General features: G+C 39.6%; 2 protein-coding genes across 2 annotated transcripts in view; one reads left to right on the forward strand and one right to left on the reverse strand.

The window, feature by feature from the left end:
• Nucleotides 1-2,454: 2,454 nt before the first annotated feature.
• On the reverse strand, nt 2,455-10,798 carry LOC146462410 (E3 ubiquitin-protein ligase TRIM71-like). The gene is made up of 4 exons (XM_085085656.1): nt 9,298-10,798; nt 8,508-8,621; nt 3,408-3,627; nt 2,455-2,686 (listed from the first exon to the last, which is right to left on the reverse strand). Exons 1-4 carry the CDS (start codon nt 10,712-10,714, stop codon nt 2,572-2,574), a joined length of 1,866 nt encoding a protein of 621 aa, XP_084941782.1. The 5' UTR covers nt 10,715-10,798; the 3' UTR covers nt 2,455-2,571.
• Nucleotides 10,799-11,725: 927 nt separating this feature from the next.
• The window catches only part of LOC146462411 (vesicular inhibitory amino acid transporter-like), a 3,679-nt gene continuing 404 nt past the window's right edge, over nt 11,726-15,000 (forward strand). Inside the window, exon 1 of the mRNA XM_085085647.1 lies at nt 11,726-15,000. This exon is cut by the window's right edge and continues 404 nt beyond it. Coding sequence (XP_084941773.1) covers nt 13,039-14,394 — 1,356 coding nt within the window. The 5' untranslated portion in view covers nt 11,726-13,038 and the 3' untranslated portion in view covers nt 14,395-15,000.

Raw genomic sequence — 15,000 nt, forward strand, 5'->3', positions numbered from 1 at the left:
CAGGTATCTTGAGCGGCAATTGAACCAACAACCACATCTCACCGCTGGCACTCTAACAGAAATTTTTTTCTAGCCAATCAAGAGCGGGGAATTCTGGAACTGTTTCGATAAGAGTAATTGCTCAGGGGCTCTCCCGTTCAGTTACAGTAAACTTTCGCCCACGAAAATCTCTTCAACCCGACTAACTGCCCCTGGGTCTCCGAGGATGCTTCAGGGCATGTTACACTAGGCAACAAGAGTGCAAGAAAAATTGCCTAGTGCAGTTATTTTTCTTATGCTTACAGCGAACCTCGTTTGGTGTCGTAATGTCACGCGCGTGCGCTGTGGAAAAAAATTTAGACAAACAATGCTGGCATGTATTTAACTCTATAGATTAATTTTTTAAATGCAAGGTGACCTTCGTTTATGTTTATTTTTAACTGATAAATCCTTTACTTATTCGCTCAATTTTTGAGAAAAAAGCAAGCACACACACAAAACAAACAAACAAAGAAAAACAACAACAAAATGAAGCAAACAAACAACACTAAACAAAAACCTCTGGGTGTGAGAAGTTAAAGTCAGCATGACTAGCAATTATTATTCCAAAACGTAACATAAAAGCAGTTGCGAATATTTACTTTACTGGCCTGTCAGCTAATAGAGAAATCTTGGTTAGAGAAGTTCAATTGCTCTTTTTTGTCGTAAACATGTTAACGCTTTGTGCATTAATCACCAAAGCTTTTATAAACACTGTGGTCATCCGGTGATCTCCAAAATGAACGTGGTGACCAACCTTCCTCCTTCCACAAGAGCTTTTGCCTTTCTGACAAGTTTTCTAACAAAAGCGAAAGCCTTAAAAAATATCTGAGTGTGAGAAAATTTTGGCGAGAATGCCCCGTGATAGAGTGCGTTTCTTTGGGAGTATCCGAGTATCCGACGAATCCTTACCCAGATTGGATTCGTCGGTTCCTTTGATACACTATGATCCGAGTAATCTTGGATCAAAAATTGGGATTCGGATTTTCCCAAAGAAACGCACCCTTAATCAAAGGAGTAAAAAACGGTTGATACTAACGCAAATAACTGAGAATTCTTCTCGGCTCAAACCTAGCTTGAAGACAAAGACGTACAGTGACGGACGAGTTTTGTTCAATCTATTGACTTTAATCGATAATCTTAAATAAAAGAAAACCTAGAAGGACATGTCTGTTTCTTTTTTCACAACATTCTCTATAGGTCATACTGCTTATAAAATATGTTTATGAAGTAAGTTCTGTTATTCTATTTAGTCAGGATGAGATGCCTGGTGCGATTAATTAATTTCCTTCGCGGTCTTAAAAAATTGTCTCTGACAGTGGTTCTTAATACAGCTAGGCGGGGCAGTCTCTCTTTTTCTTCAAATCTTACAGACGAGCGTAAATAGAATATATACAAGTCAAAATGGAAACCAAATAAACAAGCAAAGACAAAAAACAAAACAACAAACAACCATAACAACATTAAGCAAACAAATACGAAAAATAACAATAAGACGCTCTCGAATTATCGTGGCTTCGCTGCGCCCTGGATCCAATCACCCTTTAAATATTAATAAGGAGGAAAAAAAAAGAGAGACTGTTCCTCGTCTCTAATACATTCGTACCTTCCTTAGCGAGCTACTTTCTAAGTGATGCTCTTAAGCAAGCTCTTGTCCACGACGCCAGATTTATTTATTATTATTTTTCGCTATAAAAAAGGTACGTAGACTTGAGACCTCTTGTCGGGGACCAACTCATTTCCAGGGACTACTTTTCTAGGCGTTCTCGGGAATCACCTACGAAAGGTTAGACTGGATGTCCAGACCGCGTCATGTTCATCACTCAGCAAAACAAATCCAAAATCAATCGACCCGGCTGCGTGTTAGAGCAAACGAACACAAGCTATTTTCATTTATACTTATCCCTGGCCAAGCTCTCGATCTACTTTGGAACAAGTATCCTGTCCCTGTTAGCCAAACGTTTTTGCACGTATGACACGGTACAAAGTAAATCGATCTCCTGCCATGGATTGCGGTGTACAAGGCATACACTTTACACACTGTTTGGTCTTAAAAATAATGTATTGTTTTTTTGCAATTTAAACCACGTAGGGAGAGATAACAGAATCCTCGACAGATTTGTACGTGTTATTGAGTTATGGTCTGTCACTGTCACTGGTTTGTCATACTTTCGCTTCTATATTGGGAGACTATATTCGGTTGGAACAGGAGACAATGCCTTGAAGCCGTGGAAGCGAGCGCGAATCTAGTTGCGATTTCATTTTACTTTCAAAAACCAAATCGGATCGTACCCCGATTTTCAGTATTATTAATAAAAGTGTGCATGTGTGCTCGTGAATAAATGCTACTTTAAAATGGTCAGATTTTTCTGACAACTATTGTGATCAATAGTAAAATCTCAAAGCATGCATTCTTAAACAAACAAGACTTGCCTCTTCTTTTTTTTTTCTAGACTAATCTTAAGTTAGTTACTAGTGTGAGTGACCACAGCTGCACATGTCGTACTTAACTAGCTTGGGGAAAGTTGTTGATAAAGCCTTTTAAAAATGTATCTACACATAACGGTAATCTTCCGTAGACATCCTTGACGAATAAAACTGTGTTATTCCCTTTTCTGCTAGCTGACACTTCACTCGATCAAGGTAGCTGGGGTCTGGATAGCCACAGCTGTAAGAAGAGTAAAGAGGATTACCCGTATAATTAAAGTACCAAGGACATGACTTACTTCGAGATTCGCTTGTAAAAGAACTGACTATTAACTAACAGATAATAGCATATCATTGTGACATATAAAACTGAACCTCTTGTTGCTGTCAATTTTAATACGAACAATAGCTATAATTCAGTATATAACAATTTTAACAAAAAATAGCAAGCAAGCCACGAAACAAATGCTTAGAAGGGCCCTTCATTTGAGCGATCATGCTTTGAGGTTTCATTCTATTGTAGAGAAATTGAATGGATCGGGGCAACAACCCATAACGCTTTTTAGATCGCTTTTTGTTTTTTAATTTACTGAAGTTTGGGGTATGTTATGCATGTGGCCCTCAACTCCTTTAGGAAACATTGAAGGACGAAAAAACCCATGTAAAAAAAACTCGCAAACCTGAGCCTGGAAAACAACGAAAATGATCTTAAAGGCACTGTAGTGACTGTACGGTTCGGTTATGTGCCGAGCCCTTCGGTTGCTATTAGAATCATTAAGATAAGATAAGATACTTTTTTTAATGTGGGAAACATACGCTTAGCAATGGTTCAGTACAACCCGCAGCAGCTAGTCTACAGGTATGCCACGATTAACAAAAGACAATAAAAATAATAAAACTATATAGAATAAAACTGTTTACATTTATCAAGGTGATTGTGGGAATACAAAAGTAAAACTTACTTAGCTGGGCCTCCACGTTCGCTGGTCTTCAGTTCGATGCCATTGCACACGATCACATTCTCCTCTTTAGTAGCGGGTGAAGTTCCAATTGTAAAAAGCATTCTTGCATCAAACGCCATCTTTAAGAGATCGTATACCTCTTTTCCATCTTTGTTGTAAGGGAGGAAGGTATAGAATTCTAAGCCACTGTGAGGCTGTCCGGGATTGGGATGTTCTGGATCTACAATTTAGGTAAAAGTGTAGTTCTTAGTTTCTATTACCTTAAATAAAATGCACGTTTTATGACTTGTCACGTGCGTTGTTGGGTTATAGGAGGAGCCATATTGAGGGATGGAGACCGTAACGGAATGTCATTTTGATTTCTGCATGGGCTTGTCCCCATGGGATGCAAGAAAAAATTTCTTTGGAGAAAAAAAAAATTGCTCTATACGCGTGTGATGTGCACGCGTGTAAGAAGTCAGGATCGAGCGTGCAGAAATTTAAATTTTTTTCCACCCGTTCAACATTGCGTCTAGATATTAAAATTTAGCCAGGGAATATCAACTCGGTAGACACATTCAAGGATTTTAACTCCCAAAACGACAAGACAATTATTAAAAGAAGATATGGAAAGTTGAAATAAAAGCATATTGAGCATATGAATCTCACAGAAAAGTTTAAAAAGGCACCAAAACGGTAAAAAGACAGCCGGCAACATGGATGGACTTTATTATAGAAACAAGAAGCTGTTTCCAGCTTATATTCGGGCCATATTTGACTGTGTGGTGCGTAAAACCTACAATCTTTTAACAGTGATAACCTCCAGCATCGCCAATTCCCCCAAATAGTTAGCCTGCGAGCAAGCTCTCTTGGGGGTGGATCCTCTTTCTCCCTCCCGCCCCCACCCCCAAGAGAGTTGCTCGTAGGCTACCAAATAGATACATTACCAGATAGAACTGCATTTCTTGCAGTCAGAATGCAATGCAGGGGAAAACGACATTTGTCATACGAATGCTTTTTATAATCCCCGGGCTTTAATCCTTACGTTTTCACCTTTCGTTTAGAGACAGCAACCATTTGTACGGTCCTAATATGTATGTGACGCCGGCTCAATGATGGATCGTAATTTTCGGAATGATCTAGACCCGGGGGGTACTCCCTTATGTTTCCTTAACGGGGACGTGCAGCCCGATATGGTATGGTTTTCAGGGTGTTTTGTCTTGAACGGGGTATCTATTTCATCACTTTCTGTCTTAAAACAGGGTATCCCTAAATGACCTAATGGCTTGAACAGATTGTGATTGCCAATGCATTAAAATACAGTAAGGAACTAGTGTATTCTTATTTCATTCTAGTCTTAAACAGGGTGTGATTTTGGGTTAAATGTCTTAGAAAGGGCCTGAACATTTTGAATTCTGTCTTAAACGGGATAGGGATAACGGAGAATTGTGTCTTAAACAGGGTCAGGGTTTGAACGCCCGGGCCGCACCTCCCTACCCAAGCATCTGTTGAGTACCCCCCCCCCCCCCCCCATCTAGAGTAACGTTACGCATCACGCGTACGTTTATATCCTTGTACGTTTTTCAATGTTTCGCTGTTTATATTTTTAAATGAAATTCTGGGGAAAGCATTTGTTATTCACCTTTCATTTGAAGACAGAAACCGTTTCTACATTGTTTTTCTATAGTAAACGTGAGACATCTTTATCTATCTTGGCCTGCCAGGTCATAGACTAATTTAGTTGCCAAATTTTCGGTTAAACAAAACTAGCCTTGAGGCACTCAGGTTAGCCTAAAAAACAATCCGGTTAGCCTAGTAGAGAGCACTCCAGTTAGCCTAAATAGCACTAAGGTTAGCTTAAATAGCTCCCCGGTTAGCTTAACGGTTTAATAGCAGTTTACGTTGGGGTTGTCCATGCCTCGCATGCCTTGCATGTTTTGTTCATGCCTCGCACGTCTGGCTCGCATATTGTAAACACTCCTCACGGCCTAGTCTGAAATGTCAGCCGTCTCCTCCCCAGGAGACGGCTGACATTTCAGGCTACTCACGGCCCGAAAACAAAGAACGCGATCGAGAATTTAAAGAATTTGGTAACACGACAGAAAACGTAACTCGTACCAGCCGAGTACAAAAAAACGAGACCGAGAACAATAACTCGTGGCCCGAAGTCTTATCTCTCGGCCCATCGCGACCCTAAAAAGAAAAAAGAATTTGATAATGCTACCGAAACCTTAACTAGGTCCGCCTTACGGCCCGAGTAAAAATTACGCCAAATGAATGTACTCATTGTAAAAGCGCAGCCATTTTCTGGTTATAAGCTTGCTTACTACTGATGCCGACAAAAAAAAACTGCGAGTTGAAACATCTGGTTTGGTTTTAGGGTAAATTTGGTATTGTCAAGATACTTCAAAATAAGATAAAAATGTCCTCTGCATTAAGGTTATTTGTTTTCATTCGATCGGACAATGATGCATAAAAACTCAGTGCCGTTTGCATTCTAGTTGCGTTTCACCATCTTTGTAGAAGCTGAAATCTACATTGTCATCGTGTAGTGTAAGTGAGAAAGAAAGTAAGAAAGTAAGTGAGTCCATTTTCCGTAAAGGTTCGGAATGCCGAAGGTTATTGGCGATCTTTCATCGATAAATACGATGTCTTTTAGTGCCAGGCGTTACCCTTTTCTTTTGGGCCTGGAAACGAGATTCACGCAGTTGCAGTCGATATTTGTTCGATGCATTGGTGCCTTCTATTGTTCGGTACCCTGGTTCGTTGTATCTTGTAGTTTTCGACAATCTTCATTGGATTTCAGAGGGTTGTCGGTTTTATATCGATTTTAAAAACGTCATAGCTGCGCTTAGTCGGCTTTATTCGTACGGAAGATCCTTGTATGCAATTCAAAATGGATGCCGCATCTCTCATGCGTGGATTTTCAAGGTGGCAGTTTGTGGTTCTTGGAGGGAAAACACAGGTTTTCAATACCGCAAATCAAAAGAACAACTTTTAAGGAACACTCGGCTGCTTAAAAAAGAGGAAGTCAGCGAGTTCCAGCGAAGAAATTCCTGTTCGAAATTGTGTTAAGGCGAAACATGTGCGATCACAAACAAGGTCTGCAAATCATCACATGAGCTTTAGAAGTTCTCGGACATTTTTGTGTGCTCCTGGGAATCCACTTTACAAGATACTACAGGTTTGAATGTGAATTTTACCGTGCTTTATGTTAAATTGATTGATTTATCATATTTCAAATAGCTTTGGCGAAATTTTTGAAAAACATACTCAGTTGCTTTTAGTGACTTGGAGCGCGCTTGGATCGGTCTCCTTCAAGTACATTCATTCCATGTAGCTTCATTTGAGGTGAACATTGAACGTATTTGCTTTTCAAGGGTGAAGACGGGTTTGTCTGAATAAATTTTTTCAATTAAAAAAGCTTATTGCCTGTTTATCTGTGTCTTGATTCACACTTATGTAAACCATGGGAGAGCCAAACCATATGTATTACTGTTCCCTGTGTATTAAAGTGTTAAACAAACCGAAATCCTCCAGCGCATACCAAAATGCGCCTATATGACAACACGATCAAATTACGCTGCACAATTTTGGTACTGACTAAAGCTATTCATTTATCCCTCTGAATTTTATACAATATTGCTTTTTTATACTGCAATATTCTACAATCGTTACACGGGCCCGAAGCATTGATTGACTTATTTTAATAAAATGGACCGCATGTTTAGAATTCCTTTGGTCGCTGATTTTGCTACAGATCATAGTTTGAAACATACCTCGAAGAATTGAGCTTCCCTTACGCTTGGTCACTAACGCAAATAGAGATACCAAGAGTATAATGGCAGTCTAAAAATCGCCCTCTATCACTTGGAAAATAACCTCCCTACAAATTTGCAACGCCACTAACATATAACATACACCTACCGAAGTAACACCCCAGCTTTGCAGCTTTTTCATAAATGCACAAAAAGGTAGTCAATAGAGCAGACCAAAAAAATTACTGTAATGTAACAGTCACATATAATTTGTTGATCTTTGAAGAAATTCCTTTCATTTTCTTACGATGACTTTTTTCAGGGTCACTCGAACACAGGCCATAACTTTTCATTGTGGTAGCTGAAACCACATGCACTCCTTCGAGTGTCTATTTTCAGTTCTTACGTTCGGAGGCATTTTCCTAATTATTCTTATTCTTTTAACGTTAAACTTTCTAGTTTGGTATTAATAAAGGAAAAATCGAGGAAATGGATCCAGCAAAGTTAAAACTGGGTTGGAAAACAGATTTACTGCCCTTTCGATGACCAAAGAAATCAACATAACGGGCAGTAAGCTCTTCAAAAAGAAGTCTTGAGAAGTCTCCGGGAACGTCATTTCCCACCTGATTCGTGAAAGAAATCGACTCCATGCCGCCTTAATTAGTTTTTCGCAATAAACTGAATTTTTCCAACCTTCCACTTAGTACTCCCTAACTTATTTAGTTACCTGTTTTACAGACACGAATATAAGAAGTGTTTACGCTAAACTGTCCGGCTTATTACGTAAAATGCCGGTTTAAAAAAATTTGGTGGAAGCGCCGAACATATTTTAAGCGCGTGGAAAACGTAGGGTTGAAAAGATGGCCTTAACCATTCTCCTCCAGGACTTACAACCAACTGAGAAATGGTTGAAAGACTATATACATTGATCGAGTGTTGTTTAGGCTTTTTCTTTTTTTAAACTTGAGCTCCAAAAAGCGTGTAGTTTTATAATTGAGGAGAAGAGAAACTTTAGAGAGCCATGAGAGTATGCCATATTTGAAAGTTTACGACCTATAGATGGGACGATGGACCGACCGAGTGAGTGACATTTCCCCACATGATGGTAACTCTTTCATTGCGTATGCGTGCATTCACAAGTAAAAAAGTTAAACGAAAGAATATTTAATTTTCTTATTTTTGAATTTTGCTGCTAAGTTTGAGGAAGAGGGCGGGAACGACCTTAGTAAGTCAAGTTCCCTCAAGTCAATTAGTCAATTTGAGCGATTTCGAGGTATGCCGAATATCTTTGCCGCCTTGGATCAGCTGAAATGATTACATTTTTTAGGTGAACGGGTTTTTTAATAACCAAATATGAAAATACCTTGAATTCCTTCGCCTAAACGGAAATAGACGTTGATGATTCCACAATCATGGTATCCAGGAAGTGAACGCTGTGTCTCCATTGTCCAGGTCATAAGCCCAATGGGTTGGTTTCCTTCGAGAGGGCCCGTATAAGGCAATTGGTTTGGAGAGAATCCAAGAGAGAAGTGAAATAATAATAACAGCAGAGTCAGCTTTGAATGTCACTTGAAATTCTGCACACCATAGATATTAGGGACCTAAAGCAACGACAAAAGCGACGGCAACGCCAAGGCCACAAATCAATAGGCTTAATGAGTGAAGACAATCCGGCTCTGAACATGCGTTTAAAGTTTTGGTATATTTCTTTGCCGTCCTCTGCAAAACGACAACGTCAAACGATCAAATTCAAGGTTTTGCGGAGAACGTACAAACACGTCGGTGAATTTTCTTTCTCTTTCTTAAGGTACTTGAACGCCTCTCCTATCAATTTCAATTGGTTCCTGTGTAGTTCACCGTTTCTGTAGAAGTTGAGCGAGTTGAAATAATGGCGTCGTACGAACGAAGTATTAGTTATATTTTCAAGTGACGTTTTCGTTGGCGTTGCCGTTGTCGTTGCTTGTTACAGTGATTTGGGCACATACATTCACAATAGACAAACAAACAAGTATATCCACAAATACGCCAAATATGATCATCCAGATGAGCGTATTCCTCTGATGGATTGGTTGAGGTGACATTGAATGACGTTTCGACAACCTAAACGGAAGTCACCCACACCCCCAATTAAAATCAAGGTCCGTTAATCATACCTGCCGTTTGTGAGGCTCTCTTTTTCACTTTCAAACCAAACGGACTGCCCGTAATATCTTCGCCACCAATTTTTATGGAGACACTAAAATCTCCTGCATCCTCTGGTTTGTAGGTTACTTCGTAGCAGCCATCTTTTGAATCGGTTATGCTGGGTTTTGCGACTCTTCCGGTCTGAAGCGACTGGATGTCAACATCCACTTCGTCAATTTCACTGTAAGTTGTCTGGCCTTGCCAATCCTTTGTGACAATTTTAAAAGTGCAGTCTTTACCTTGCAAACCATCCGTCAATCCCTTGCCTTGGGCAATCGATAATGAGGGCTCAGTATTTGTGACAACTAGCCCTCCTAACTCATTGTGTATGTTAGACAAATCAGTTGGAACGTACTTAACCTTAAAGTAATTCATCTCGACGGGATGGATTTCTGAGGATGATAAAAGTTCTTTAAGCCTTCGTTCTAATGTTTCTTCAACGTTTAAAATCTCAGGTAGATTATTTCGCTCGAGAATATCTTTGCCAAATTCCAAGCTGCCATTTATATCCATCAGTTTCTCGTCCACGGCGCTCATTTGAGTCGAAACTTCAGTTTGAAGACTTTGTTTCCGCCTCAGTAACTCTTCAGTCATCGTTGATTCATGCTGGTGAATCAAACTTATGAAGTGTCTAGCGACTCGACGGACTTCATCAGTCGCTTGATCGATGGTGTTTTCCACTCTTACTCGTTGTTTCTCCAGGGTTTCCTTGTGGTTCTTCAAAAGACAGCTCACTACCTGAACTTCTTCCATTTTAGAAGTAATTTCTGACTTCTTCTTTTCAAGCCCTTGCTCAAAGGAAATTTTGTTGTGGTCGTGATGTTCCAAAATGGCGCAGTCGCGACATATGCAAATTTTGCAGTGATCGCAATAATACCTCAATTCATCTTCATGCTTCCTGCAAAAGTTTGTCTTCCGGGCGTAATCTTGAACATCTCTCGAGTTAAACTTGCCAATTTCTTTAATATGATGATCCCTGAAGGTTTTCCAATTTTTGTGAGCCTCGGCACAATCATCACACAAGAAGCAGTTACAATCAAAACAATAAACTTTTAACGATTTCTTTTTTTCACAGTTCCAACACTGCGGTGAATCGTCTTGTCCCTGTCCGCTGTAAGCCTCCACAATTTCGACCAACTGCTTACAGAAGAGGTTAGATGGCAACCTGTTTATGTCGTTGTTAGGACATTCGGTGATATGACGGCACGTTGGGCAACTCAATTCTCCTTCACGATGCTGTCGCAACCAAGCTTCCAAACACGTCTTACAGAAGGTGTGGAGACATTTTAGTATCTTCGGTTCGTTAATCTCACTAAACTGTTCTTGGCACACAGAGCATTCCAGTTCCTTCTTAACATCGTCGAAAAAACATTTACTTCGAGCCATGGCTTAATACAAAGCGCACAATTGTGGAAAATAGAGCACAGCAATTCTTGGAAAAGCGGAAGTTGTGTTGTGCTCGTACCAAGGGCCTCTCGGTTGGGAACAAGGAGTGCTTTTTGTTTTGAATTGAATTTTGGGATAAACAAGGTGTTGAACTATTTGGTAAAGGAAATGGAACGGGGACGACGTGTAAAGGTTTGATACTATACAGAATGTCGGGAGGGCAAGCGGGATTCGTAAATGTTGAGGCAAATCAAGTACCGATTAAGAAATTAGACCGCATAGAAAACACCGATAGTAGTAGTTTTTAAAGGTTTTAAGTTTTATAGATTTTTAAGATTCCCTGATTTTACTGTTCTTCACAGAACGTTATAAGCAAGTTTGTTTGTCTGTCAGCAGAAACAACGAAATAATTGTCACGTTTGTTATAAATTATTACCCCAGTGTAATAAAACTGTCGATTAGTGTCTCTGGCCAGAGACAGAGTAGGCCGGTATGGATTGAAACTTGAGAAATGTTAGGGCAAGTGTTTTTCAAGTTCTCGCATTTTTGTTTCCAAAATGCGTTAGGACAGATCACGAGTTGCTCCTTTCAAGAATTGAGTTGATTTCTTTCCTTTCGTCATTCTATAATTATTTGGCAGCTGATTGAAGGTCTTATGTCATCATTTTTAACAAAAGATATAAAAAACCCCATGATACTTCCCCTTTAATTATTTTTGAGGCTGGATGCAAAAGTATATTTAAAAAAAAGAATAAATAAATAAACTATTATCATTGTCATCATTGTTATCCGTGAGCATTCCGGTCATTCGAGAGAGAGATTCGAGTGCTGAGCTGAGCATTAGCGCTTCGTTAGAGGAATCTTATCCAACACCATTATATAAATCTTATCTGACACTGGTCATTTTATGGTTCTTTCATCGATTCACTCTGACGATGGGCTAATGATGACCCAATGATCGAAACGGCGTCAGCACTCGAATCTCCCTACGGTGGCCAAATTACCTTATCAAGTCAGTTGACCGTATAAAACCAAACATTCGTTTCCACCTCCCCAAAGGCAGCACCATAGTTTCTTTAGAAATAAACCCCTTATCTGTTTCTAATCGTAGTTCATGAAACGTTCGCCTCTCATTATGCAAAATTTTTATTATTTGGTTGAAAATTGGATTTGTTCTGAATGATCCAACAAACTCACTACTTGTTTAAACCCAAGCGCATGCGAGTGGTACCATTTCGAAAAGAAACGTCTCAAACGATATCCAAAGGGTTGTTTGTAAGTTTCGCAATTAGCTCACTAATTCAAAGTCAAAGTTTATGCGATTTGATTGATATAATTATTTCCCCGTGATACTAAGACTTTGAGAATTACTGTTCAATATTTAAACTTTGACTGTCAGTAAATTTTATGCCAGGTGGTTACAAAAATAAGATAAAATAAAAGATAAAAAATAAAAAGAACTGATGATTCACAATTTGCTACACGTTGAACTACACTGAATGTATATTTTGCCTCAATGTTTTTTTTCTTCATCCGGATTGCCGATAAATCATATGTGTAAGCTTTAAATTATTCAGTTTGCCGAAATACGTCATTTTCCAGCTTGCCGGCTGGTTTTATGGTCAAACGCACCTTATTTGAAAAGCTACAAGCTATTACGGCTGTAAAACTTGTCGTTAACTAATCCTAACACATAGCTGCTGTTTTAAGAAATTGATCAAAACTAGACGCAAAAAGTTTTTTTTCCAGAACTGCGCTTTCAACCGAAGTAAGCCCTTCGTAAAAGCTTTTAACAATCGAATTTCAAGGTGAAGATTAACTTTGATGTACTTCATAAATAATGCCCGCGATTTTGGAGAAGTTCGTTAATAAATGATTGCTTCACAGCTAATCGACAGAGGGGGGACAAAATTGGTTTTCAACAAAGCCAAGATTGGAGTTTTTCACATGTAAGGTTATCCAAACTATGCACAGAACAGCTTGAAAAAAATATTATAAGATTTTTCGTTGAATAGCTCGATGATTTTTTAACTATATTATAATCAGATTGCCATCTAGAGAGCACCAATTTGCTAGAATTATTTGTTTGTCTTTATAAATTTCCGAACCGGTCTTAACGTGATATTATGGGAAGAAAACTTTAAATAACCTTTTTCCAGATTAATAGATTTATTCGGTGCGTGGGCTGCCAAGGCGACGGGGGACAAAAAAAGCAGTTGTTGAAAACAACTTTTACTCCGCTATGCGGGTAAAACCGACTGGATTAAAACGAAATAGCAAGCTCGCCCGTTAGAAAAAAAAAAGCTGTCTAATTATCAACAGAAATGAAGTCGATTTTACAACAGCACATCTACGGCGCTTACAAATTTCTCAGAAATGCCGACGACGACGACGACAGCAGCGACCAGGAAGAGGAAGTTAAAGAAAACAATCATGCTATCTCATCGATAGACGACGACAAAAACAAGACAACCAACTTGCAGACATTCTGGAACATATTCAACGCAAACCAAGGAGTAGCCATATTGGCCATGCCGTATGTTGTGAAGAGCGGAGGCTATGCGACGCTTTTCAGCATTGTAGCCATAGCATTCATCTCTAATTTCACCAACAAGATTCTCGTGCAATGCCTGTACGAGTATTCCCCGGACCAGACGCCGTTCCGCGTCCGGAACAGCTATGTCGAAATCGGAGAGGCATTCTCGCCAAAGATCGGCCGGCACCTTGTAAACGCGGCGCAAATCTTCGAGCAGATGTCGTACTGCACTCTGCTGTTGATTCTGTGTGGTTCAATCTTGGCGTCGACGTTTCCTTTCGTGTCGCTTTACCAGAGTCATTGGACGGCACTCGGGGCCATGTTGCTTTTACCAAACATCTTTCTGAAGTCCCTCAATGAAGTCTCCTGGGTGAGTTTCCTTACGGTCATGATTGGTCAAATAATCTACTTGACAGTCACCATGTACGGTATTATGCACCACGAGCGCTGGAATTTCGCCTCCATGCCCGACTTCAAGTTGAAGACGTTTGGCGCAGCCGTTGGAATCATCGTCGTGAGCTACTCATCCCAACCCTACATGCCTGCGATTGAAGGCAGTATGAAGGAGCCCCAGAAATTCAGCAACGTAATGAGCGTAACGTACATGGCAGTCACTTTTGTGAAGGTCGCGTTTGGCTTCATCGGGTACCTCACCTTTACCGTAGACACAGATCAAGTCATAACTAACAATCTACCAGACGGAGGTCTTCACATGTGCGTCAACTTGCTCGTCCTCCTTCTCGCCGCTACATCTTACACCATTCCAGTCTACACCGTTTTCGATATTCTTGAAAATATCGATTTTCCTTGCTGTAAGGTAGACAATCCCAGTGACACCAAGGACAAAATTTCCTACGCACAAGCGCTTGCCGCGCGCCTTTGCATAGTTTCTTTTACTTTATTCATTGGGGTATTAGTCCCGCATTTCGGGCTGTACATGGCTCTTGTTGGTAGCTTTACCGGCATGTGTTTAGCTTTTATTTTCCCAGCTATTTTTCATATGAAGATCTGTTACGAAAGGCTGCAGTGGTATGATTTTGTGATCGATACGACGGTAGCTTTGTTTGGGCTCGTGGGCGCTATCATAGGATGTCATTTTTCTGTTCTTGCTCTCATTGCGGAGTACCAGAAACACGAACTTTAACTGGTCTATTCTGTTAGGCGTATTTCCTTTTAATTTTTCAAATCAAAGAAAAAACTACTAAGTTAGTGGAACCGAGATACATTTGGTATATTTCATTCTTGGCATGTCCTGAGCAGGTTCTCTGTTCCAATTTCTCATTCCAATTTCTCTTGGAAAATCTATTCCAAGTTCTCTACTATTCAATCTAAGTTTTACAACGGAATTTTCATGTCAGAAAACATCTGTTAGCAATTCATAATTCACACGAATTTATTTCACTCTGCTCCATTTTCGAATCTCTCACACTACATCTTAAAACAACTTCAGCTACTGGACCTAATCTTAATATTAGTAATGGATTTCAGTATACCTTTGCCCGAGTAAATATAAATCTCTACATTTGACTATGTTGTTTAAATTCACTGACCACAGGTCATGATGAAAAAAACCTCTTCTTGATAACGAAAAGTCCGCCCTTCTTGAACTTTCCTCATTTTAATATTTAGTGAAAAAGGGATTAGAGTGGGGATTATGTGAAGTTCTTATTTTAATTTATTAGTACTGATATTGTTGTTGAGTTGATTTGAAAGAGTTCAGTCACAAGAATTGCACCTACCACTGCCGGAA

The sequence above is a fragment of the Pavona decussata genome, unplaced genomic scaffold (genome assembly GCF_977016875.1).
Source record: "Pavona decussata unplaced genomic scaffold, jaPavDecu1.1 SCAFFOLD_188, whole genome shotgun sequence".
Lineage (NCBI taxonomy): Eukaryota > Metazoa > Cnidaria > Anthozoa > Scleractinia > Agariciidae > Pavona > Pavona decussata.

What these genes read in the sequence shown, in the direction of transcription:
- LOC146462410 (XM_085085656.1), bottom strand. Translation starts at nt 10,714, where the DNA reads ATGGCTCGAAGTAAATGTTTTTTCGACGATGTTAAGAAGGAACTGGAA. An exon ending in GAGAGCCTCACAAACGGCAG is followed by an intron (nt 8,622 to 9,297) that starts GTATGATTAACG and finishes GCCCTCTCGAAG; the next exon opens with GAAACCAACCCATTGGGCTT. An exon ending in GAACGTGGAGGCCCAGCTAA is followed by an intron (nt 2,687 to 3,407) that starts GTAAGTTTTACT and finishes CTCTTCTTACAG; the next exon opens with CTGTGGCTATCCAGACCCCA.